At 44.0% G+C, this 26,329-nt stretch overlaps 1 protein-coding gene across 3 annotated transcripts; it reads right to left on the bottom strand.

Moving 5' to 3' along the window:
• Positions 1–1,130: 1,130 nt before the first annotated feature.
• On the bottom strand, positions 1,131–23,182 carry LOC129172892 (nucleolar protein dao-5-like). Of its 3 annotated transcripts, none has more exons than XM_054763099.1 (10): positions 19,173–19,478; positions 18,559–18,687; positions 18,161–18,250; positions 17,972–18,079; positions 17,764–17,913; positions 2,251–2,394; positions 2,049–2,183; positions 1,838–1,975; positions 1,641–1,766; positions 1,131–1,578 (listed from the first exon to the last, which is right to left on the bottom strand). In XM_054763099.1, exons 1-10 carry the CDS (start codon positions 19,213–19,215, stop codon positions 1,526–1,528), a joined length of 1,116 nt encoding a protein of 371 aa, XP_054619074.1. In that variant the 5' UTR covers positions 19,216–19,478; the 3' UTR covers positions 1,131–1,525. The 3 variants fall into 3 exon arrangements, 2 of the variants coding, with proteins under 2 accessions (XP_054619074.1, XP_054619075.1); XM_054763100.1 differs by having other exon boundaries at positions 1,134–1,578; positions 19,157–19,477; XR_008567118.1 differs by lacking the exons at positions 1,131–1,578; positions 1,641–1,766; positions 1,838–1,975; ... (3 more) ...; positions 17,972–18,079; positions 19,173–19,478 and adding exons at positions 19,750–19,961; positions 20,544–23,182 and having other exon boundaries at positions 18,232–18,250.
• Between the last annotated feature and the right edge of the window lie 3,147 nt (positions 23,183–26,329).

Raw genomic sequence — 26,329 nt, forward strand, 5'->3', positions numbered from 1 at the left:
CTTTGGGTAAGACAATACGTTGTTTGTAATCTCAAACATACCGGTATGTATGTTCAGTAATATTATTTACCAGACATATATGAATAAATCCTTTTACGTCAGTCATTCAGCATTGTTGTTTATCCAAATGAAGGGTCATGCCGGCTCAATTGTATGCAAACTGGCTTGCTAACTGCACTGTATACAATGCATGGTAAGCATCATGGAAGCACTGAGATTCTCCCATTCCTTCAAGTAACGCAACCTTCGCCCCTTAAAAAAATACATATATCATGATATAACAAAAAAGTACGTACATTTCCTCTTAGCTATTATAGAGCTATATACACGTATCAATTCTGGACATACATTTAATCAGAGGAATTTTACACGATCGAAAATATCTGAGAGATCGACAGTGCAAAACCCTTAAATTATCAATCATTCCATTCCATTTTCCTCCGCTTATCCGAGTCCGGGTCGCGGGGGCAGCAGTCTCAGTAGGGAAGCCCAGACTTCCCGGTCCCCGACCACCTCCTCCAGCTCCACCGTTAGGACACCAAGGCGTTCCCAGGCCAGCTGTGAGACATAATCCCTCCAGCGTGTCCTAGGTCTTCCCCGGGGCCTTCTCCCAGCTGGGCATGCTGAAACACATCACCAGGGAGGCGTCCAGGAGGCATCCGGACTAGATGCCCGAGCCACCTCAGCTGGCTCCTCTCGATGTGAAGGAGCAGCTGCTCTACTCTGAGCTCCTCCCGAATAACCGAGCTCCTCACCCTGTCTCTTAGGGTGAGTCCCGCTACCCTACCAGGCATCTTAAATCGAAATTTGTGACCAATACGAATTAATAAAATAAGTTCACCACGAATGCAAAAGCTTACCCGAGAAGTGTTTCTTGAGAGTAGCAAAATGGCGGCCGTTTGCCTTCACAAGTCATCGCCAATGAGCTATCCAGACTTATTAGTACAGCTCAGTGTCATTAACCAGTAGCATATGAAAACATAACTTGGTGGTAAAGCGTTTGAGAGCAACATCCGGGTACTGCATATTACGTACTAATTGGGAATGATTTGGAACAGTCATTACTATGAACAAATGTACTTAATGTTGCCAGTGAGTGTGTAAAAAAAACGACAAGTCATTCATTGTTTTACGTTTAATTCATCACTAAAACATGCTGAAAGTACATTCGGTTCTTGGAGCAAAAAAGCAGATATTAGTGTGCAACTTCACAGTTTTGTTCTCTGTAAACAATAAAAGCGAGCATTGGCATCAAACGATTGGCACAAATAGTAAAACATTTAGGAAACATGCTTGTGTGCACATAAAAGCGAGTGGCGTTTGGTGTCAAACTTAAAAGCGTTTGGTCCCAAACTTCAAAATTGGAGTCAACAAATTGACTTGTAAAATTATTTACATACAAAAGATGTTATTTTTTAACAGTGTTTCAGAGGGACTCTCTAAAAGCTTCTCAAACAAACCTGCTTTGAAACAAACATCCCCCATACGGAAAACACTCCAAACACAAATAAGACATTTTCTTCTGTTACTCTGAGCTCTCCACAAGTTTCTCAGTGGGCTCCTCAGCAACTCGCCATTCTGCATTCAGGAGTAAAAAAGTCATTTTATTCCGATGCGGCGATGATGTTAGTAACACCTACCTCCGTGGTGACTTCCTGTGGCAGCAGCTTCCTTAATCTCACACCTCTCCAGTTTGATAGTGAGCTTCTTGGTCACTTGAGGATGTTTAAATGCTTCCATGAAAGGTTCGTCATCTGAGCTGACAGCTGCAGGAACACACCAGTGAGGTTGAGTCCAATGTGGGCTTTTGTTATCGCTGCGTTCGAGTGGCCTTTACCTTGCCCGACCTTCTTTTTGCCTGCTTTGGGAGTCGCCGCCTTCTTGGGTTGTTTTTTCAGCTTGGATGTCTTTTCCGTTTGGGATTTCTTCACCAGGTTGATGAGAGGCTGGTCATCTGAGCTGTCGTCAGACTGACCTGCGTGAAGGATATGGCAGCGAGTGTTAAAGTATGGTCGGTTTTTCCAGGTACTACACATTTCTCAACGCACCTCGTCTCTTTTTAGACGCGCTGCCTTGGGTGATCTGTTTGGCTTTCTTTTCCTCAGCTGGCTTCCGCTGCTTGGTGACGAGGGTCATTAGGGGTGTGTCATCGTCTGAGGTGTCATGTGACGATGGAGCCTCTTCTGAGATCCAACAGGTCAGTGCTGGAGATGGATGCTTTCTAGCATCAGTGACGCTTGTGGCGCTTACCTCTGTGTGCTTTGCCCATTCGCTTCGGTTTGCTCTTCTTGTTGTTTGCGGGCGTCTGCTGACGGGTGGCGATGGCCTTCCTCCTCACGATGGTCGCCAGCGGCTCGTCATCTGAGCTCTCGTTGGAAGATTCTGTATATTTGACTGAGAACATTCTAGTGTAGGTCATGGGTGTCCAAAGTTTTAGTAAGCTTATTTTTTAGATTTGGTGCTAGCTGTTCAACCTTGTTCATAAACACATGATTGTGTTGTTCCAACTACGTACAGTAGATGGCATCCTAACTCTTGCTTCTCAAGCATCTGTTCATCAATATAGTCATGTATTAAGCGTACAATGATGTGTACATGATCTTTAAACTCATGCATACTTACATGGAGCCCAGGAAACATCCTGAATGTATTTATGTTCATCGCACACATGCTCATCTACCGCCGCACGGAATTAAACCAATACCCATAAGCCAATAACTTCATATGTGCATGGCTCAGATCAAGGGTACCCTTTGCTGTCTTCAACTTGACTTGAGTAGTATGTGAAATTGTTGTTCTAACAATGTGTACTATCCCTATCACTCTGACGTTTATAGAGTAAGGAAGCTTACCAAACCATAAATGAAGCCTGTTCATGTTTTTATTTTGCACTAGCACGGCTATGTTGTAAAAAAGTATCTATATTTGGACATTGAAATGTTACGTGTAAAGCATGTCTACTTTTGTTGTGAAATAAACAATATTTTCTCTGATAATTTTGTCATGATTTCTACTTAGAATTAAAGAATGATGTCTGAAATTGGCTTCTAATGTGTTTTATTCAAATATTCTCAGTGTAAAAAAAAAACTGTTGTGTAATCATTAGTGAAAAGTACATCACCTTCGTGTCCGCCTGCCGATGAAAATTTTGAAGAACATAATTCCATGGAAAAACAAACCCCATGATGATTACAATGGTACAGTCAAACTTGTCTATAGCGGCCACGAGAGGGAGTCTGCAAAAGTGGCCGCTATAGACAGGTGGCCTCTATAGACAGGTTGGCGTCCAGTTTGAATGTTGACCAGGAGAGGAAAAAAAAGGGGGGAATTTTTTTTAAAAATAATAAGGTTTACCAGTAGAGGGCACTGCGGACTGTGGATAAAAGTTGTACAGCACTACTAGGCTTGTTATTATCATGGTTCATGGTTTTAATCCTGAACATGCATGAGTCAAACAGTAGAACATCACATAGTACAATTCACAATTTTGCATTTTCAAAAAGGAGTAGGAAGAAGCAAAGCTTATTTAATCCTACCCCTCATCAGTTTCAATACATTTATTCACCTCTTGTTCTTCCAAGTGTCCTTTGTAGGTCTACATGACAGTGTAGTGCAATCATAGCCAAGATTTTTACTTACTAAAAGGAAGCTACAGGCTTAATAACTGATAGAATATATCCACGACCCACAGAACAAAGCTGTGCTAGTAATGTCTTACGCTTGTTTTTAATATTTTACTTTTTATACGGCAGAGTGTCTTTACAGCTTTAGTTCATCAGGAAGTGACGGGAAGTGACGGTGGGCGTCCCGAGCAGGAGAGCTAGGCTCAGTGCTAGCTGTGATTTTGAAGAGAGTTGGGAAGTGTGTTTATGTTGGCGTGGATGTAAAGTCCTGCAGTGTTCTCCGCTGTTAATAAAGCCATTAAAGTGCATCGGCGACGTGAGCCTCTCCTTCCCCACAACAAGCGGCATTACAGTTTTGACCAGTGCACACCAGGAAATAAACGGTGTCATTTCTTACAGGCATTGGCTGGACAGCTATGTAGTGGGGCTTGTTTAACCTTTGCCTTGTGGGCAAGCAGGAAGGAGAGACGATGCTGAGAGATGTGTGTGTGTTTTGAGCTGCTGTCTGGTGGCCGCGTTCAATAAATAAAGTTGGCAGAAGCAACAGGAGAAGTTTCCTTCTTTGCTTCGGAGCTGAATAACACAGACAAGTTAACAGACTAGTAGCGAACGGAAAAGAAGACGGCTTTTTTTGTGTCGAATACAGAAGATGAGGACTTTGATGGATTTGTGGATGAGGATTGATGAAAAATAACGTGAGTACATTCTAAAATACTTCAATTAAGTACAACTGAACTCAGTTTTGCTCCCGCTGCTGCATGCATGCTAGCGTATGTTTTTTTTTTTTTTTATTGTAGCGTCGCTGGGAGCACGTCCTGTTCCCAGCCTTATTTGCGGTAATGTTTTGGTGCAAATGCTCTTAAAGTTACATGTTTGACCAGGAAATAGCAAGCTCAAAAGAAGACTGCTTTTTTATGTGGAACAACTGACAGTTTTTCATTGATTGAAAAACAAAACTTTTTCGTGCATGAAGCTTCTACTTGAGTTGGTAATTTGGCCGCTATATGCAGTCAGATATTGACCAAGGGAGACAAAATGGGTGGCCGCTGGACGCGTTGGACAGGTGACTGCTATACACAGGGTCTATAACATGTAAATTTGCTGGGGGGGATTTTTCAGTGGCTGCTATAGGCAGGTGGCCGTTCTATAAAGGTGGCCGCTAAGACAGGTTTGACTGTATATATTCATGGAATAATTACTCAACTCTGCAACTAAAATGATTTTTTGTGTATAAAAGAGTAAAATAAGATAATTTGAACACAAATCTAAAACACCCAAATTTCGTGTCCGGCCCGTTATGTACGTACACTTCGAGCTCAGAGCGTGAATTGCATATTGCTAGTAAATATTAAATTTGAAAATAAAACATCAAAAAGAGCATCTTGACGGCAACTGTGGACCCTCTACAGTTTGCATATCGCCAGAACCGGTCCACGGATGATGCAGTCAACACTGCCATCCACACAGCCCTTTCTCACCTACAGGGCCAGGACACATATGTCACAATGCTATTTATAGACTATAGCTCTGCTTTTAACACAGTCAGCCCCCACAAACTCACGAATAAGCTCCTCACACTTGGCCTGTCACCCTCCCTCTGTAACTGGGTGTTTAACTTTCTCACAGGCAGACCCCAGTCAGTCAGAGTCCACAATCGCACATCCAGCTCAAGAATTGTGAGCACTTGGACCCCACAGGGGTGTGTGCTGAGTCCACTCCTCTACACGCTCTTCACCTACGATTGCGTGGCCTCCCAGAACAACACCAGCATCATTAAATTTGCGGATGACACTACAGTCATCGGACTGATCACTGGTGGTGTTGAAACATCATACAGAAGAGAGGTGGCGGACCTCATAGCTTGGTGTCGTGCTAACAATCTCCTTCTCAATACAGATAAGACTAAAGAGATGATCATCGACCCAAGAACAAGGGAAAAGGAGCCGCATAAACCCCTGTTTATTGATGAGACTGAGATGGAGAGGGTGAAAACCTTCAAGTTCCTTGGCACACACATCAGCGAGGACCTCACCTGGTCTCACAACACCCAACGAATTATGAAGAAGTCCCAAAGGAGACTGTACTTCCTGAGAAGACTGAGGAAATTTGGCATGTCCACCCAAATCCTGAGTTGCTTCTACAGATGCACTATGGAAAGTGTCCTTACCGCCTCCATCACTGTTTGGTACGGTAACTGTACAACACGTGATAGGAAGATGTCTCTTCTGTTGTTGTTGCTTAAATTTATTGGTATTAATGTTTCTTCTGTTCTTATTCATTTTCTTGTGTTTTCTTTTTTTGTGAGAATGAACAAAATAAGAATTGCATTGCATAGCAGAACTACCTGTTTTGCTGTGCATATGACAATAAAACTCTTGAATCTTGAATCTTATTTAGTATAAGCGGCATAGAAAAAGGATGGATGGATATTTTTGATTCTCGCCAAAAATCAGCTGGGATAGGCTCCAGCATACCCCCATCACCCTATAAGCGGTATAGAAGATTAATGGATGCAATGTGTAACAGAACAATTTTTCATTTCAAAAATTGTCTATGTACAGGAAAAACTTGTGTTAGGTGGAGGGTCCGCCCACGGCGTCATTCAAGCCAGAACCGCTACTGTTAGGGATGCACCATGCATTGTTGTTAACAAAGTCTTTATATGCATTATTTAGTGATTGAACTGTAGAAGGATCTGCCAAAATGTACAGTAGCTGCTCACCAAATACAGTCAAACATGTCTATAGCGGCCACCAGAGAGAGTCTGCAAAAGTGGCCACTATAGACAGGTTGGCGTCCAGTTTGAATGTTGACCAGTAGGTAGTAGGGAAAAAAAGAAAAAAAAAAAAGGGGGGGGGGGGGGGGGAATAATAATGTTGACCAGTAGAGGGCACTGCGGACTGCGGATAAAAGTTGTAGAGCACTACTAGGCTTGTTATTATCATGGTTCATGGTTTTAATCCTGAACATGCATGAGTCAAACAGTAGCACATCACATAGTACAATTCACAATTTTGCATGTCCAAAAAGGAGTAGGAAGAAGCAAAGCTTATTTAATCCTACCCCTCATCAGTTTCACATCAGCTGCAATACATTTATTCACCTCTTGTTCTTCCAAGTGTACTTTGTAGGTCTACATGACAATGTAGTGCAATCATAGCCAAGGTTTTTACTTACTAAAAGGAAGCTAGAGGCTTAATAATAACTGATAGAATATATCTGTTGGAGAAATGTATATAAATGTTATCATATATTTGTCTTAAAGAATGTATCTTCCTTTGTTTGAACCACTATAACCTCTGTATGTGTGTGTGTCTGAGCAGTAAAGTTTTATGGGGCTACGGAGAAGAAGATGAAGGAACTCCTCTTGACCGCATCAGCGCTCAGCTGATTTTGTTCCTTCCTTAGTCATTCCTTCTTTGCTCACAAGCAAAATATTGAGGATAAAATGACTAGCGACAACTTACATATAACTCTGTACTACCGAGGTACTTTAGGGCCAAATCCAGAATATGAAAAACAATTGGCGCGAGCAACACCAGGAGTTGTACTCATTGATTACATCTATTCAGATGGATCAACTACTGCGGTAGCAGGAGTTAAATTAAAAGACCTACAAACACTGTATCGACAGTGGGGAACACCACATGTGTCACTCTACAAGGCAAAAGGTGAAAAATGGAAAGATTTAACAGAAATAGTACAAATGGGACAACAAGCGACTGACTGGGTGCAAACACTTGAAGGAGTTGACAAAAGTGGTATTACAGGTTTACTAAGGAAAGCCATATTTTGGACTGTACAAGTACAAGGAGGACGACACCTTCAGAGTCCTGTAGAATGACAGTATGTGTTGACAGACAAGGAAGAACAGCTCAAAACCATACCTGAAACATTATGGTCACAGGGTCCATCTGATGTAGGTCAAATTAAAGGAGCATTACCAGTACAAATTAGAGCAAAAACAGAATATAGACCTTGTATACGGCAATATGCTCTAAAACCAGATGCATATGAAGGTATAAAGCCTGTAACTGATGATTTAATAAAAGCAAAAGGTATCATAGAATGTCCAGATTCACCATGTAATACTCCTATTTTTCCAGTCAAGAAGGCTGCGCCTTCTGTTGGCTGGAGAATGGTGAAAGACTTACAAGCGGTAAACAATGCAGTGATTCAAAGAGCACCATGTGTACCTGATCCACATATGCTTTTAAATTTGTTAAGGCCTGATGCCACTTATTTTACAGTAGTGGATATAAGCAATGCTTTCTTTTCAGTACCAGTAGATAAAGAAAGCCAATTCTGGTTTGCTTTTACCTTTGGAGAAAAACGTTACACCTATACAAGGTTACCCCAGGGGTATTGTGAAAGCCCCACTATTTATTTACAAGCCATGACTGCTAGCATGGCCAAGTTCAGTCCACTCAGGCAGCTGAATTAGTTGCATCAACGGAAGCCTGTAAATTAATGAAAGATAAAACAGTAACTATATGCACCGATAGCCAATATGCATATGCTACTGTGCACACATTTGCCCAATATTGGAGAAGCAGGGGCACGGTAACATTGACAGGCAAGCCAGATACAGATGCGCACCTGTTACAGGAGTTATTAGATGCTGTTTAATTACCATTAAAACTTGCAATTTGTAAATGTGCTGGACACACCAACGAGCACTAATAAAATCACAAAAGGAAATGCATTTGCAGATAACATGACTAAAGTTACTGCTGGAAATTAAATGACCGTATTGACAGCACCGCAACAACACCTAGATAATGAGGTTCTCAAAGGCATGCAATAACAAATTCGTAGTCTGAAATTAAAATTTGGAAAAGAAAAGGGACTACACTTAAAAATATCATCTATGTTGACCAAAATTTGAAGCCTATTTTTCCAAAAATGTATATACAGTAGATGGGAGGCTATTTTGAGCCATGGTGTGTCACATGTCTCAACAGGAGGGATGGTTAGTCAGATACATCAATATTTTACCACCTATGGCTTTAATTCATATTAAAAAAAATTTTTTGTAGAGCCTGTCTAACATGCACAAAGCACAATCCGAAAGGCAATTTACGCCCGCGACGTGGTCAGTTTCCAACACCGCAATATCCTTTCCAGGTAATACATATGGACTTCATAGAGCTAAACAAAAGCGAAGGAAAGAAATTTTGTTTGGTCATCATAGATGCATTTTCTAAATGGATAGAACTCTTTCCAACAAAGCATCCTGATGCCTTGACGGTGGCAAAAGCACTATGTAAAGATATTATACCATGATATGGTATACCTGACACGATTTATAGTGATAATGGCTCTCATTTTGTAAACCAGATAATACAAAAAATAGGAACAATGTTTCATATTAACCTAAAAATTCATTGTGCTTACCTCCCTCAAAGCGCAGGACTAGTGGAACGAATGAATGGAACAATAAAAAATAGACTCAAAAAGTGTATGGAGGAAACAGGGAGACCAAAGACACAAAGTCTTGATCTCGTTAAATTATATATTAATATAACTGCTTCAAATGGATTAACACCATATGAAATTTTATTTGGAAGACCATATAGATTACCATATTTCAAAAGTCAATGGGAAGCTAATGATGACGCTAATCTCGCTGACTATATGAGACGCTTATTGAAAAGGCAAAATAATATATGTCAACCTGCTGAGAATTCTTCTGTCTCCCAGCAGGAAATTCAGTTAGTTCAACCAGGAGATTGGGTCCTCATCAAAAGCATCAAAAAGAAGCACTGGCATTTACCGAAGTGGGAAGGTCCCTACTAAGTATTATAGACAACACAAATAGCCCTAAAAATAACTGAAAGATCAACATGGATTAATTTGAAACATTGTAAAAAGGTCCTTTCTACAGAAAACCCCGACGGGAAAGGTGAGCAAAGGTCTGACAATAAGGTGGGTGCAGACATATAGAGTCTGTAAATACCTGACGGTCAGTGAAGAAATTACAAGACACCAATCCTAGTAGAGGCGGAACTCCTAAGGTTCTCTGTGAAATGACGGTAATAAGAGCAAAGTATTTTTTAAGTGATAGATAACTACAACCCCTGGCAAAAATGATGGAATCACCAGTCTCAGAGGATGTTCATTCAGTTGTTTAATTTTGTAGAAAAAAAAGCAGATCACAGACATGACACAAAACTAAAGTCATTTCAAATGGCAACTTTCTGGCTTTAAGAAACACTAAAAGAAATCAAGAAAAAAAGATGTGGTAGTCAGTAACAGTTACTTTTTTAGACCAATCAGAGGGAAAAAAATTATGGAATCACTCAATTCTCAGGAAAAAATTATGGAATCATGAAAAAAACAACAACAAAAGAATACTTCAAACACACCACTAGTACTTTGTTGCACCACCTCTGGCTTTTATAACAGCTCGCAGTCTCAGAGGCATGGACTTAATGAGTGATAAACAGTACTCTTCATCAATCTGGCTCCAACTTTCTCTGATTGCTTTTGCCAGATCAGCTTTGCAGGTTGGACCATTTTCTTCAACTTCCACCACAGATTTTCAATTGGATTGAGAGCCGGACTATTTGCAGGCCATGACATTGACCTTATGTGTCTTTCTTCAAGGAATGTTTTCACAGTTTTTGCTCTATGGCAAGATGCATTATCATCCTGAAAAATGATTTCATCATCCCCAAACGCCCTTTCAATTGATGGGATAAGAAAAGTGTCCAAAATGTCAACGTAAACTTGTGCATTTATTGAAGATGTAATGACAGCCATCTCCCCAGTGCCTTTACCTGACATGCAGCCCCATATCATCAATGACTGTGGAAATTGACATGTTTTCTTCAGGCAGTCGTCTTCATAAATCTCATTGGAACGGCACCAAACAAAAGTTCCAGCATCATCACCTTGCCCAATGCAGATTCGCGATTCATCACTGAATATGACTTTCATCCAGTCATCCACAGTCCACTATTGCTTTTCCTTAGCCCATTGTAACCTTGTTTTTTTCTGTTTAGGTGTTAATGATGGCTTTCGTTTAGCTTTCCTGTATGTAAATCCCATTTCCTTTAGGCGGTTTCTTACAGTTCGGTCACAGACGTTGACTCCAGTTTCCTCCCATTTGTTCCTCATTTGTTTTGCTGTGCATTTTCTGTTTTCAAGACATATTGCTTTAAGTTTTCTGTCTTGACGCTTTGATGTCTTCCTTGATCTACCAGTATGCTTGCCTTTAACAACCTTCCCATGTTGTTTGTACTTGGTCCAGATTTTAGACACAGCTGATTGTGAACAACCAACATCTTTTGCAACATCGCGTGATGATTTACCTTCTTTAAGAAGTTTGATAATCCTCTCCTTTGTTTCAATTGACATCTCTTGTGTTGGAGCCATGATTCATGTCAGTCTACTTGATGCAACAGCTCTCCAAGGTGTGATCACTCCTGTTTAACTGCAGACTAACGAGCAGATCTAATCTGATGCAGATATTAGTTTTGGGAATGGAAATTTACAGGGTGATTCCATAATTTTTTCCTCAGAATTGAGTGATTCCGTAATTTTTTCCCTCTGATTGGTCTAAAAAAGTAACTGTTACTGACTACCACATCTTTTTTTCTTGATTTCTTTTAGTGTTTCTTAAAGCCAGAAAGTCGCCATTTGAAATGACTTTAGTTTTGTGTCATGTCTGTGATCAGCTTTTTTTCTACAAATTTAAACAACTGAATGAACATCCTCCGAGACTGGTGATTCCATAATTTTTGCCAGGGGTTGTATTATGTTCATAATGGACATAGGGCTGCTTGTATGGGATCAGACTAATAACTTCAAAAATGCAGACACAGTTGCCACTAATGTAACAACACTAACATATAGGCCAAAGTGAAGCACATCAAAGACAGTACATGCACCATGGATTGTTAGTTGGGCGTATAGAAATTCTATCCATATGACTATTGGTCCGAACACAACCACAGTGGTTAGGAGACAAGGATCCTATATACATTGATGCCATTGATGTTCTCCGTGGGGTGCCTGATGAATAGAAATTAGTAAATTAGATTGCGGCTGGATGGGAATCCATATTTCCATGGATTACCGTCAATAAAAACGTAGACAGGATTAACTACATCCACTACAATGTTCGGAAATTGGACACAAGTCGGATTTGAAGCGGTCAAAGAACAACATAAAGCCACGTCCCTGATGGCTTACCAAAATGGGATTGCGGTGGACATGTTGTTAACAAAGGAAGGAGGTGTGTGTGCAATGTTTGGAGAACAATGCTGTACCTTCATTCCTAACAACACTGCTGCTGATGGCAGCCTGACACAGGCCATTGAAGGCCTCCGCACCCTGAATGGTAAGATGAAGGAACACTCTGGAGTGGAAACCTCATGGTGGGACAGTTGGCTTGATATGTTTGGCAAGTACAAATCCTTGGTGTCATCTCTATTGATGTCAAGTGCTGTTTTTGCAGCAATCGTAACCTTGTGTGGATGTTGTGTTATTCCCTGTTTGCGGGGTCTATTTAACAAAATGATAAATGCAGCTATTTCACCCATGGAAACTAAAATGGCACAAATGTATTTGTTGTTGGATCTGGAAGGGAACGAGAGAGAGATGGAGACAGCTATAGACATGGAGGATGATCTCCATTTGCCTGATCTGTTTCCAGACCAGGTGACTATGAGTAAAAGTCACATTTGACTCTTAGTGTAGATGTGTTTGTGTTCATAAAAATGATTTCTTGACTGAAAATCTGAAAGGAAGTGGTTATAGAATGATATGAGAATTTGAGCAAATACATGATAAACAGGAGGGAAATGTTGGAGAAATGTATATAAATGTTATCATATATTTGTCTTAAAGAATGTATTCCTTTGTTTGAACCACTATAACCTCTGTATGTGTGTGTGTCTGAGCAGTAAAGTTTTATGGGGCTACGGAGAAGAAGATGAAGGAACTCCTCTTGACCGCATCAGCGCTCAGCTGATTTTGTTCCTTCCTTAGTCATTCCTTCTTTGCTTCGGAGCTGAATAACACAGACAAGTTAACAGACTAGTAGCGAACGGAAAAGAAGACGGCTTTGTGTGTGTCGAATACAGAAGATGAGGACTTTGATGGATTTGTGGATGAGGATTGATGAAAAATAACGTGAGTACATTCTAAAATACTTCAATTAAGTACAACCGAACTCAGTTTTGCTCCCGCTGCCGCATGCATGCTAGCGTATGTTTTTTTTTTATTGTAGCGTCGCTGGGAGCATGTCCTGTTACCAGCCTTATTTGCGGTAATGTTTTGGTGCAAATGCTCTTAAAGTTACATGTTTGACCAGAAAATAGCAAGCTCAAAAGAAGACTTTTTTTTTATGTGGAACAACTGACAGTTTGTGTGGATCTTGTGAATGATTGTGACTGAGCTAGGACTCAGTAATCAAAGTCTACACACGACGGCTTCATTGATTGAAAAACAAAACTTTTTCGTGCATGAAGCTTCTACTTCAGTTGGTAATTTGGCCGCTATATGCAGTCAAATATTGACCAAGGGAGACAAAATGGGTGGCCGCTGGCCGCGTTGGACAGGTGACTGCTATACACAGGGTCTATAACATGTAAATTTGCTGGGGGGGATTTTTCAATGGCTGCTATAGGCAGGTGGCCGTTCTATAAAGGTAGCCGCTAAGACAGGTTTGACTGTAGCTAGATAGCTAGCGTATTGTCATTGCTTACAACATACAAGGAAACTTGCTTGGGAGCGCCACTTCCATTACTAAATATCATGGCATCACTACAATTAACAAAACATTCAAAAATACCAGCCGCCCACAAGTACAAATTGTGGCTCCGCATGACTGACGGTGTCTAGTGTCTTTGGGGATGTTGGAGGACGGCGCTGCGATGGGAGCGGGCCACGGGCCTTCCTTTGCGGATGGCTTTAGGGCAGCTTCTAAAACGCCGCGGGCTTCTTTATGGGCTTTCGGGGCACTGTTGCGGTGATGCTGCCGTTTCGAGTGGCTTATGAGGTTTGGTGTGTTGAGGGTCCATGCTTTTCTCGCAAAGTGTTTAGGGCGCAGTCGCCTGTTAGCACGCAAGGTGTCTGAGGCAGTGGGGAGGTCCATGCTACAGTATGTTTGTTTACAACAACAGGAGAGTAGAATTGCTCGATTTGCTCACACTAACCCTCCTACAGCACAGTCTCGCCTCATTGGAGCGTATTTTTTTAAATTATGTGTTATTGGAGCTATTTGTTAATATCATCAGAATTCCTCTCTCCCTTCGGGGGTGGGGTTGCTGTGGTGTGGTAGATGTGGTGCGGGTGGGGGCCGCAGATGGATAAGTGTGCGGGTGCCCGTGTGGGCGGGGTGTTCTTCTGCGTGGCGCCAGCCAGGATCGGCGGGGGGATGCTTACCTTGGGGTGTGTGTGGTCGGGGTCCGGGGGTGGCCTTGGTGTGGGACTTGGGGGCAGGTCTGGTGGTCGGTCCCCACTACTTGCTGGTGTCTGGCTAATCTCCGTTTCCTGGATGGCGGCTGTCTGCCTGCCTCCAGGGTGTCTCTCTCGGCGTGTTGGTGGATGGGCGGGGGGTGGTCTGCAGCGTGGCGGGGGGCAGGGCTGGTGAGGGGGCATGTGCTTCAGCATCCGGCAGGGAGGGTTGTTCTTCTCGTGGGCCCTGTCGTGTGGTGCTTGCTTTTCTGCCCCTCCTTGTTGCTTCTGGCTTGCGTGCCTCGTGGGTGTGGCCGTGCTCCGCTCTATGTGGGGCCCGGTTCTCTTGTGGTCGTTATGGTGTGGCTCCCTGGCTGTGGTTGTGTATGTGAGTCGCGTGGATGCAGTTCCCCCTGTTTTGGTGGCAGTTAGGTCTGCCTTGGGGCATATGGCTGGTCCATGGTGTTTGGCGGTTTGGGGGTGGCATTGTGCACGCTGCCTCCGGTGGGGTCCGGTGTTTGGGGGTGCTGAGGGTACCGTATCTGGGGGTGTGGGCAGGCTGAGTACGGCCTGTGGTGTGTCCTGTGGCCCGTAGCTTGCCCAAGCCTGTGCTGTGGTGAGTGGTCTGTCGGTCATGTGTCCTCGGATTGGGCAGTGTTCGGGATTGGGCATGTGGGGCCCTCGTCCTTCCTGTTCCGCTGCACCAGTTCACATACTGTACATACACTCCTGATCCAAATGTTAAGACCAGTTGAAAAACTGCTAGAATGATCATGTTGCACATTTGGATCTTAATGAGGTTTTAAGTAGAGCTACAATGTGCAAAAACAAGAAGGGGGGGTGGGACAAAAAGCACTCTGAAGAAGTCATTGATTGAAAACAACAATTCATCTGAAATAGGCTGTTTATCAGCTGATCAAAAGTTTTAGACCATGGCTGAAAAAAGAAGGGGGGGGGGGTGTTCTGCTCGGCGCTTGTTGCTGCCCGTCTTTGTGCTTTGCTGGGCCGTTGCTCCAGTGGGCGGGTGGTGCGGCGTCGGGTCTGGTTGGTCTGGCTTCCAGTGGCTGGTGGGGTCCAGGGGCTGGTCTCGCCTTCTTGGCTCTGGTGCTCGGCCTACCTGAGGCTTGAGGGTGCGGCATTCCCTCTCTGGGGATTTGCTGCCCCCCGGGTGTCGGCTGGTGCTGTGTGGTGGGTTGCCCTGCTGCTCACCCCTTTGCCTGCTTGCTCATTTGCTGGCTTTCCTCCTCGCCTGCTCCTCTGTCTGCCTTGCCATTGTGTGTGTGTCTGTGAGTGCGAGTGTGTGCTTTTATTTATTTTTTATGCATTTATTTATTTATTTGTAATATATTTATTTATTTACTTTTATGGGGATGGGGGGGGGGGGGGGCGGTTGTGTGTGGCTGTGTGGGGCAGAGCTTGCTGGGTGGTGGGAGGCAGTCTCTCTCCTTTCATGCGTTCTCAGTAACAATTACACGCTCAGACATTCTTGCACCTTTTTATATATATATATATATATATATATATGAAGACTTGCACACATACAGAGATACCTGTACACACGTACATATGCACACTCACAGTACACACGTACTTCCCCACATTACTCAGAGTTAACCAAGGTGTTATGATTTATTCCAATATGATAGTTTTTACAATGATGTGCATTACAGTTATTATGATTGTGATCACTATCATAGTTCATCATTTCATTACTACTATTATGTTTGACTGTTTCAATGCAGTATTATCATTGTGATCACTATCATAGTTCATCATTTCATTACTACTATTATGTGTGACTGTTTCAATGCAGTATTATCATTGTGATCACTATCATAGTTCATCATTTCATTACGACTATTATGTGTGACTGTTTCAATGCAGTATTGTCATTGTGATCACTATCATAGTTCATCATTTCATTACTACTATTATGTGTGACTGTTTCAATGCAGTATTGTCATTGTGGTTGTTGATATTATTTTGTCCTTTCCATCAGGGTCTTCATAGTCATCACAGACATTTGCTGATGTAGTCCTTTCTGTTCTTCTCTTATGGTTGTCACAATTTTTGTTGCTGCTGTTGTCCTTGTCTGTCTTTTTTCTCCCCCTCTTATTCCGCACCCCCCGTTTTATTTTCTCTTCTCCTCTGTCCCCTCTTGCTCCAGTGCAGCCGCTCCAAATTTGCATAATAACAAGCATCAAACTCAAATAAATTGTGTATAACAGGGGAAGTGTATATCACACTTTTCCCTGGCAGAGTAAATCTGTTGAGTCATTTAGATCTACAATACTATCTGCCTTAAAGGCTAGACAGAACAAAAGAAAAAAAAAACAGTTCTATTATCTATTATCTTTTTCAAAATCATGTTTTTTTAATTGTGTAATTATTCAGTTTTGTCTTGCAACTAATGGAAGTTGCCGACCATACACATACCTGTACATACATAAAGATGTTGCAACTTCTCACATACATTTGGAGTAAGTATTGTTTTGGGTATGTGAGAATGACAATATGAGAAGGCAGTGTTTTGTCTGGCAGTAGATTGCTTTCTTGCATAAAAACATTATTTATTTTACGGCTGTTCGAATAAAGCACTTGGTTTCTTTAAAAAAAAAAAAAAAAAAAAAAAAAAAAAAGAGAGGAGTGTGTCACTTAATCATTTCTTGTGTCCGACCTAGTGGGTTGATCAGAACTCAGAGTGTGCCTCCTCTTCCAGTAAAAATACTAATTGATCCTGTCCTTGAGGCATTCTTTCATTTTCTGAATCATTTCTTACTTCGAAGAATAGATGCTGATATTTTTATGAACAATTCTTTCACGTGTTGTCCATCTGTGAAGGCTTTCCCCTCCTTACGATCTCACGTGCAGCCCAGTGTTGGCAACTTAGCCATTTTCTCGCTAAATCTGGTGACTTTCCAAACCCTCTTGGTGATTTATTTTCCCAAAAGCGACTGGCGACAAATGTAGGGACTGGTATTTGGAGACGTAAAAGTGAAACGTATTGTTGTGCCCCGCCTCACAGCAGTCACAGGTGGGGTGACACCGTCAGCTCCCGCAGCACACTATCCACCTCTCCCGGAGTCATGGGCTCCCAACACATAGCTACAGCACGCTTCTCATTATAAAACATATTGCTACGCTCTCGTAAATTCTATACTTTATTTTACTGTGCAGTAACTTGCTTCAAACTCAACTCCAAACTCAGTCAACTTTTTTCTCTCCAGTGAGACTCACCAACTAGCCTACCTCCCCTTCCCTTGCTCATCCAATCAGCAGTCAGAATGCTGTCCGGACGCATTCACGGACTTGTGGTGAGTCGGATATTTCAAATTCTTTTCAAAGATGCACTTTCCCCAACTTCGGTGTATAAAAAAAAAAAAAAAAAAAAAAAAAATCACCGAGCTCAGCAAAGGGAGCCGCAACAAGGAGGCTCCGGAGTCGCGGGTTGCCAACCCCTGGTTTAAACAAGAGAGATGCGTGAGAAAATGTTAATGCCTGTCTGTGAAAAGTGTATCAAGTAGCTATTTTGGGAACCTATCCTCTGCCATAAAAAACTTTTATGAATACATTTAAAGACTTTAAAGTTTTGTGTTATTATTATTCACTCGTATCAGATTTTTTGTCTTTCGATTGTACCCTTTTGCTGTATTTTTGTTATTTTCGCCAAATTTTCCTTGGACACCCCCTATACGAGAGCTCCACTCCCACCTTTTTTTTTTTTTTTTTTTACCTCTTTTCTTTGCAGCGCTCCTTTTGGATTTTGCCCCGTTGTCTGCTTGGGATGTGCTGACAGGCAGGTTTTCCTTGTGTTGAGGCCTCAGCTTCTTGGCACAGACGCTCAGAGGCTCATCGTCTGAACTCACGTCATCATCCTTCACCTCTGGAAGGAAAAGAGCATTAAAAAAAAGAAGCTAGAGAGCAAGGAAGTAGGATTTTACCTTTCTTCTTCATGGCAGATTTTTTGGGTGGCGCCGAGAAGTGCTTCTTGCCAGACTTGGATGAGGCTTTTGCTTTGACCAGAGGAGCATTGTCAGAGCTGTCGTCTGCTGCGGGATGACAAGCAGGGAAGACACTTCAACTCATCTGTTCTCACCAAACACAACTGTGACATCAGGAGACCTATCCACCTGCGTTCTTCCATGTTTTGCCGTGAAACGTGGACAGCTTGTTGTCTCTCTTCTTTGCAGACGTCTTCCGCTTAATCAGCGGCTCGTCGTCTGAGGAGGCAATAACTAAAAGTTATCAGAATGCATCCAGAGGATCCTGACTGTTTTTTGGGTTATTTGTGTATGCCTTTTTGAGGCTGTTTTTCACCTTCGTTTGGTAATAATCACCTTCAAATGCATGAAAATCTCCACACGTGTGGGAATTTTTGCATGATGGCCATTTATGCTAATTACATGATGACCTCTGCAGGTGTACTGCAGTGTCAAAAACAGGCATTTTTATGGGTGCAACAATATATATATTTTTTTCGCTATTTGCTTTGAGGCTCACACCATGACCCCCACAGTGTTGTCCTCACCACTTCTGTCCTCTTTTGAATCTTCTTTAGAGCTGTGAGCGTTGTCTGGAGACGGCTTTGCCTTTGTGGGGCGCCTCACGACGAGCTCCGAGAGAGGAACGTCGTCATCAGAGCTGGAGTTGTCCTTGCCTGTGTTAGGAAGAAGAGGAACGATGAGCAGAACATCACACTTCAGCTAGGTAAATGTTCACGCATCATTCTGGAACCACTAAGGAATGCAATGGCAATCAAAAATGGGAAACCTGTTGTAAACTTAAGGAACAATTTATTTCAACACAGCACTACCCCAAGAATGGCTTTTAATGGAGGTTACAGCTGACAAGGGACACAAGTATACCGTTCGGGCTGTTTTATACTTCCTGTCCTTCACCGTAATTACTACTACAAATACCGAAACGAATGAAAAAAATCATTTTTTTTTTAACAGTTTAGGGGTGGCGATGGTGGCAAAAATGGGATTTCGTGCGTTTGTTCAGCATAAATGTGTAAATGACGTGCCGTAAGTTCAACACAACTTATGGGCTCAAGTCGGACCTGCTAATTTCGATCCCTCTCCAAAATGGAAAGAGGGTTTATAGTTAACTAAAGAGATGACTACCTGGAGATGTATGTACCGTTCCGCTGCGGTCCATGCTGAACTGAGGTGAAAATGCTCATCCAAAGTGCGCCAAAACTACTAGCTTAGTTGCTCTCTCGTGATGTTAGCACGCTCAGGCGGCGTTTGCTTTTCAAGCTGTGTCGTGTCGCCAAATGCCAACGTTTGGCTGATTAATTAGTTCTGTTTACTGTTTAAAGGCCAAATAGTCACAGAGAAGAGTGTTCTTGTCGGAGATTGAAGCAAAACTCGCCTCCTCCGCAGCTGATTCGCTGACTGCTGTTTGGAGGGACGCGATGGCGATGTTTGATGGCGTCATTATGCGCCTGTGACGTTTTTGGGTGGCGCTTAAATGTGACGCCACGCCTCTTTTTTCATGTTCATGTTTAATAAACTATACGGAGCCCCGGAGGGGACATGGAGAAAAAAAACATGATGGGTTTATACAAAAAAAAGAACCAACTTTTACGTTCCCTCGCACAACGTTTGCGAGAGAATGCAAAAGACACTGTGGTAAAGCTGGAAATATATTCAGATATTCAAACTTCCGGGATCAATTACTACCAAGTGAATGGTTCTAACACAGCAAAGCATACCTCTTTCCAACTGTGGCAACACAAACAGCTACAAGCCACTTTTGATCAAAACGAGCCGTGTTCTGTGCAGTCTGACTTCTATTGATCTCTCGGAGAAGCCGGCAGCGACACCGGAGCGCAGGGACCGTCTACAAATGTCTTCTTCATCTGTATTATGGCGGTTGGCATCAATGTTGACAACTCCTCAGAAAGACAAGTATCCATTGGCTGTCCTGGAAGGCGATATATGGCGTCATTGGCTACAAATATATTTACGAAGCAACAAGTTTGTGAAAATTGACGTTTGCATAATGTGGGAAAGGGGTAGTGGTTCTTTAAGAGTTGGGACACCATGGAAAGATTCCGGTCAGAGAATCATTAATCATCTTTATTATAGAGGTGGATGTGCTCGTTAGAAATGTGTGTTAGTCCATTGAAATTGGGTTTGTCCAAAAGGAGTGGATTTGCCCAAGTAGCTGTGTGTCCAAAGGCTTGTATGTGTGTGTCCAAAGGCTTGAATGTGTGTGGTCTAAACAATAGGAACACATGAAATTACAAAAATGCCAAATAAAGCAGCCAAATAGCACTCACATGACACAAATAAAAGGCATGCACAGTACACATATCAAGTCATGCTAAGAGATGATGACGAACATGCTAGTCGGTGAGCCAGCTAGCAAACAAACAAGCACATGGCTCAGAAGTGTACCCCAATCACACCACATCCAACAAACTAGCTTTCATTTTAGCTTCCTACACAGCGTCAATCATGCAACAACAAACACTCCTAATGCAGAAAGAATCATCAAACTCACCTTGTTGAGTCATACAACGCACACCAAGGATGGACACTTCATACCCCACATGGGAAGCAAGCTCATACTAGCAAACTGCTACCAGTGCTCAGCTAGTTCCTTTTGTAAGAAGGTTGCATTCAAGTGCATCACGTACCTTCCAGGAACAAGTTGCTGCTGCGTTCATGGACACTTGGACATCACAGAAAAGGCTACAAATGTTCTACTTATAACAGACATCAAAGTTACACAAACAGACTTTCAGACACAGCCGCCCCCAACTGTCCGTAAGGTAGTTGAAAGCAGTGAGAAAGTCTATGTGCTGGTGTCGTCATCAGACGTTTCTTCAAGAGGCGGGAGCAGAATGAGGCGAGCCACTGGACGACAATAGGTGCGATTTCCCACTTGAACACTGGCCGTGCGGATGCGTCCATCAGCTCCGGGATGGGTTTGAATAATCCTTCCCACAGGCCACGATGATCGGGGGAGTTGAGGATCCATTATCAGGACGACTTGACCAACCAAGAGTGTCTTGCCCTCGTTCCTCCACTTGCTACGCTCCTGCAGCCCTGGCAGGTAATGCCGGATGAAAGATGACCAAAAGCGATCTGCAAGGGTTTGGCTGTGCCTCCAGCGTCTTCTTCCTAAATCACTCGGGTCATAGATGGCTTGAGGTAGAGATGAATCGTGACGACCCATGAGGAGGAGGTTAGGCGTGACTGGGTCTGGATCTGAGGCGTCTGAAGACAGGTAACCTAGGGGTTTAGCATTCATTATGCCTTCAACCTCCACCAGCATCGTCAATAGGACGGGTTCAGGAACGGTCTGGTCTTTTAGAACGACTCTGAGGGCCGTTTTAATGGATTTCACTTCCCTCTCCCATGTGCCCCCAAAGTGCGGCGCGCTTGGAGGATTGAATCGAAATGAAATCTGGTGCGCCGCTAGTTGCTCTCTCAAGTGAGTTGTCATTGAAGCGAATGCTTCACGTAATTCACGTTCCCCTCCAACAAAGTTAGTCCCATTGTCCATGAGAAGTTCAAAGGGTTTGCCTCGTCGCGAAATGAATCTTCGTAGAGACAACAGAAAGGCGTCTGTATCAAGGCTCTCCAGTAATTCCAAGTGCACTGAACGAGTTGTCATACATTTGTAGATAATTCCCCATCTTTTCTCCCTGCGGCGCCCAATTTTCACTTGGAAGGGGCCAAAGCAATCAACGCCGGTTGAATAGAAAGGTGGTTTGTGTATTCGTAGTCGGGCAGGTGGGTAATCAGCCATCTTGGGAAAGTCAGGTTTGCCTTTCCATCGTCGGCACTCCAGACATGTATTCTGATGCTTCCGCACTGCCTCTCTGCCTCGTATAATCCAAAATCTGCGCCTGATTTCAGCGAGAACTCTTTCCGGCCCAGGGTGTAGCAATGTTTCATCAGTCTCCTTAATTACAAGCTTTGTCACGTGATGCCTTGGGTCCAAGATGATAGGGTGAATCGTACCCAGATCGATGCCTTCTGCATGTCGCAACCTTCCGCCAACTCTGAGCAGCCCTGTGACTTCTTCATATTCTGGCGAAAGTGATGCAAGGCGGCTATTTGAGGGCAGAGAATGTCCGGCTCTTAGAGCTCTTAACTCCTCAGGAAAACACTCTTCTTGGACTCGTTGCAGCATAAGCTTCTCCGCCTGCAGGAAGTCAACAGCTGAATGTGAGGATGTGATACTGGCGTCAGCCGCCCCGTGAAGGGAGCTAGCTGTCTCCTGAAGAAGCTGCTTCCAAGTGGAGCACTTCCTGGGGTCAGGAAGTTGCATGAGTGAAGTAGTGGAAACGGTTCCAACAAAGGCAGATTTCCTCAGCTCTGTGGCATCTGGTTCCAGTTCCAATGAAGGTATAGTTGGCCACTCTGTCTCGGGCAGGCAAAGAAAATGTGGGCCTTTGTTCCAGCGATGTCCTTGGATTATCTCTTGCAGGGTGAGTCCCCGTGTGATATCGTCTGCTGGATTGTTCAAAGAATCGACATAGCGCCACTGAGCAGGGTCTGTCAAGTTCTGGATTTCTGTGATGCGGGTCCCCACAAACACTTTAAAACGGCAGGATTCTGATTTAATCCAGTGTAGCACGGTCGTGGAGTCTGACCAGAGTCTGATGTGCTCGGGAAGTATATCAAGCTCAATCCCAATCAATTTGGCAAGCTGTGCGCCTGTAAGTGCGGCGCTGAGTTCAAGGCGCGGAATAGATAGCTGCTTTCTGGGTGCCACCCGGGATCTGGCAAAAACAAAGGACACATGGAGGTGCTGATTGTCATCTACCGTCTGCATGTACACTACTGACCCATAGGCACGCTCTGAGGCATCGCAGAAGATGTGAATGTGTCTGGTTGAAGTGGCAGTGTCAGCGGTAGAGTCTGCATAGGAACGTGGCAATTTAATGTGTTGTAGAGCAGGAATCTCCTCTACCCAGCTCCGCCATTTGTCAAGTATTTCCACGGACTGGATCTGATCATCCCAGCCAATGTTGGCCTTCCACATGTCTTGGATAAGCACCTTACATCTAGTGGTAAATGGCAGGATGAATCCTAAGGGATCGTAGAGCTTGGCCAGAACACTGTAGACATTTCGGAGGGTGGCAACTGAAGAGGGAGTAGCATAATGCTTGAAACAGAGTGTATCATTCAAGCAATCCCAGCATAACCCAAGAGTGGGTTCGTTGATGTTATCGCTGGCTTGGGTTAACCACAGCTCACTACTAGCTGACTGTGCTTCAGCAGGGAGGTGAGCAACAACTTCTGGCAGATTACTTGCCCACTGACGGATATCAAAGCCTCCCTTGCTCAAAAGTGCACGCAGGTTATCTATCAAAGTCTTGGCATCTTCAGCCTTCTCCAGACTATGGAGGCAATTGTCCACATAGAACGAGTGCTCAATCACTTGCATTAGCAGGGAGTCTGGTGGCTCATGCTCCCTGACATGCTGCTGTAGGGCGTACACTGCACAACAGGGGCTGCAGGTTGTACCAAATGGTAAGACTTGCCACTCAAAGATCTGTGGACTAGAGGTCGTCTCCATGCTCCGCCACAGAAATCGAAGGAGTGGTTTGTCACGGGGCAGTAAGCAAATTTGGTGGAACATCGCCTTTATATCTCCGCTTATGGCTATAGCATGGCGTCTGAACCGCAGCAGGACCCCAATCATGGTAGGGCCCAACGTTGGTCCAGGCAGGAGTTGATCATTCAGAGACTGGCCATTGTAAGTGAAAGAACAGTTGAAGACTACTCTGTCCTTTCCATTGTGGTGCACCATGTGATGAGGTACATACCATGACTCAATGGTCTTTGCTGCATGCTCGGGCGAAATCTCTTCAACATATCCTGTTTGTAGAAGCTTGTTCATTTCTTTGCAGTAAGAAGCTGCACGCTGAGGGTCTTTGGCCAACCTGCGTTCAATGCTGCGTAAATTTGGCATTACAGCATTTGGAGGTGCATATAGCATAGTGGCTGGTTGGCGACGTAGCAGAGGAGTAGCATAGCACCGGATTCCGTCGACAGACACATGTTCAGAGTCCATCTGTAAAAGGGTGAGCGCATGTTGGTCTTGCTTGGAACGAGATGCAGTCTTCTCACTGATATATGGGAGAGTATCAATCTGCCAAAGACGTTCCACATTCTTGAGAAGTTCAGTATATGGGGATTCAGTGGCAATGTGTAGACAGGAAGGCTGATAGGAAGAGACAGGCATCACAGAAGGGCCTTGTAGGGACCAGCCGAGTCTTGTACAGATGGCTATGGGACCACCAGATGGGCCTGCTCGTACTGGTTGTGTCGGAACAAGGAGCTGCGGCATATCAGATCCGATGAGGAGTAACGGTTGGGCTCGGTGGATCCGTGGCAACGGAAGTCCCTTCAGGTGCTCATAGCGGTTTTGGAGTGCAACTACTGGGTATGTGTGCTCGGATAAGCTCAGGCTTTCAGCTGTGAAGGCGTTTCCAATCCAGTACTTCTTGCTTGGCTTGGAAAGGGGGGAAACGTGAAGGCCGACTGAAAACCCAGGGAGCTCCTTCACCTCTTGCTGAACAGTTCTCAAGTGAAGCATTTCAGGGTGCTTCATAAGTTGTAGCTGCTCTACTGCTTGCGGAAGGATAATCGTTCTCTCAGAGCCGTCATCAAGCACTGCAAATGTCTCTAAGGCACGGTCTCTATGATGTAAAAGCACTCTTACAACCTTTAACAGGACTCTTTGGGGGCTTCGAGGCTGCTCAATGTAGACTGTGGGATTCTGGTTGCTCACCATTAAAATCTGCTGAGATAATTCTTTGATCGAGTCATGCAGAACAGTGAGGTGAGTCTCTTTGCACATTTTGCAAGGCCGTTTAAGCGTACAGGCTGTCGCTTTGTGGCCGCGACCGCATTTCCAACATCTGTCGCCTTCTTGGATCCACTTCTTCATCTCACCGGTAGTCAACTTCTTAAAGTCCACACAGGAGTTGAGATAATGCTCTCTATTATTGCAGAATGGACAATAAGGGCTGGCTTTGAAAGCTGGTGGCTTTGGCTGAGTGGTGACCTGGCTTTTTGCTGTCTCCCCTGAGCAAAGGAGAACTGACGCTGTCTTCTCTTTGGGCCGTAGTTCCCGTTTAGCAGGAGTAGACCAGGAGTTGTAGAGTTCAGTAGCTCTGCTAGCTAAGCGCTTAGCTTGAGCCTTCATCTGGAGCCAGGCTGAGAGGTCTGGTAGAGTGTAGGTTTGGTCAGTACCTGGTTGTAAGATGCCACAACAAAGACAGTATTCCACAAATCCGTCCCTGTGAGCAGGAGGCATCTTACTTAAAAGGCGGTCGACGTGCGAACCACATTTGAGCTCACATCCAAGGGGTCCCTCTAAAGTCCGCAGCATACCAACTAGGGACTGAACTGAGAGGGCAAAGGTGTCGAACGCTTCTGCATCACCCGCTTTGATGGTTGATGAGTTCAGGATTGCACCCAATTCACTTTGCACCAGTTGCCTAGGTTGGCCATATTTATCTTGCAGAGCCCTAGTGCCGCTGTGTAAGGTCTGATGTCATACATGTACGACTTAGCTAACTGTAGAGCGCTAGGGAGTTTGAGCTGACTTAGCAGAACTTGATATTTATACTGCTCGCTGAGGTGAGGGTGACTATTCAACAGGTTGTCCAAGGCCATTTTAAGGAGAGCGAATTCACTTTCACGACCAGTTTCGAACAGTGGAAGTACTGGTTTGGGGATGCCAAAGGATGAAGCAATCAGTGTCTCTATGCCAGGGTAGGACAAGGATGGCACTTGAGTTGCAGCTGGTAAAAGCGGTTGAGCGTACTGCACAGTTGAAGGTGGTGGAGCAGCTCTAACCGATGGTTGTGGCATAGTGCTTCTTGAGCCTATAACTGAGACCCCTGTATGCTGGGACGGGAAGCTAGTTGTGGCAGCAATGGCCATAGTCTGTGGCACTGTAGCTGCATAGGTGGTTGTCGAAGCTTGATTAAATGGGACTGGTGCATACTGACTGGCAGAGGAGACCATTACAGGTGGGGGTGCAGACACAGGAGCTGCAGTGGATGCCAGTGTAATAGGAGCACTAGTCTGGACACTCGCGACAGGATTGGTAATTGTTACTAATGTCTGTGTCATAGGAGCGACAACAGGAGGTCGCACTTGAACTGGGAGTGGATGCTGGTGCAGTGCTGGATGCTGGATGAGGATGGATGGTTGAAGAGGGGGCCCTTGAGTAGCTGTCGATGAGAGTGGTGGCGTATTGAAAGTGGGCCGAGATGACAATGTTTGTATTGTATTGTATGTACTTTATTTATCCCA

This window comes from Dunckerocampus dactyliophorus, chromosome 20 (assembly GCF_027744805.1).
Source record: "Dunckerocampus dactyliophorus isolate RoL2022-P2 chromosome 20, RoL_Ddac_1.1, whole genome shotgun sequence".
In the NCBI taxonomy this organism is placed as follows: Eukaryota; Metazoa; Chordata; class Actinopteri; order Syngnathiformes; family Syngnathidae; genus Dunckerocampus; species Dunckerocampus dactyliophorus.

Bases quoted from the DNA above. Each gene is read 5' to 3' on its own strand.
- LOC129172892 (XM_054763099.1), bottom strand. From the start codon at position 19,215: ATGAGCATTTTCACCTCAGTTCAGCATGGACCGCAGCGGAACG. The intron at 17,914-17,971 runs GTAAAATCCTAC...TTTTCCTTCCAG, and splicing joins ATCTGCCATGAAGAAGAAAG to AGGTGAAGGATGATGACGTG. The intron at 2,395-17,763 runs GTAAAAAAAAAA...GAATGTTCTCAG, and splicing joins GAGCGCTGCAAAGAAAAGAG to TCAAATATACAGAATCTTCC.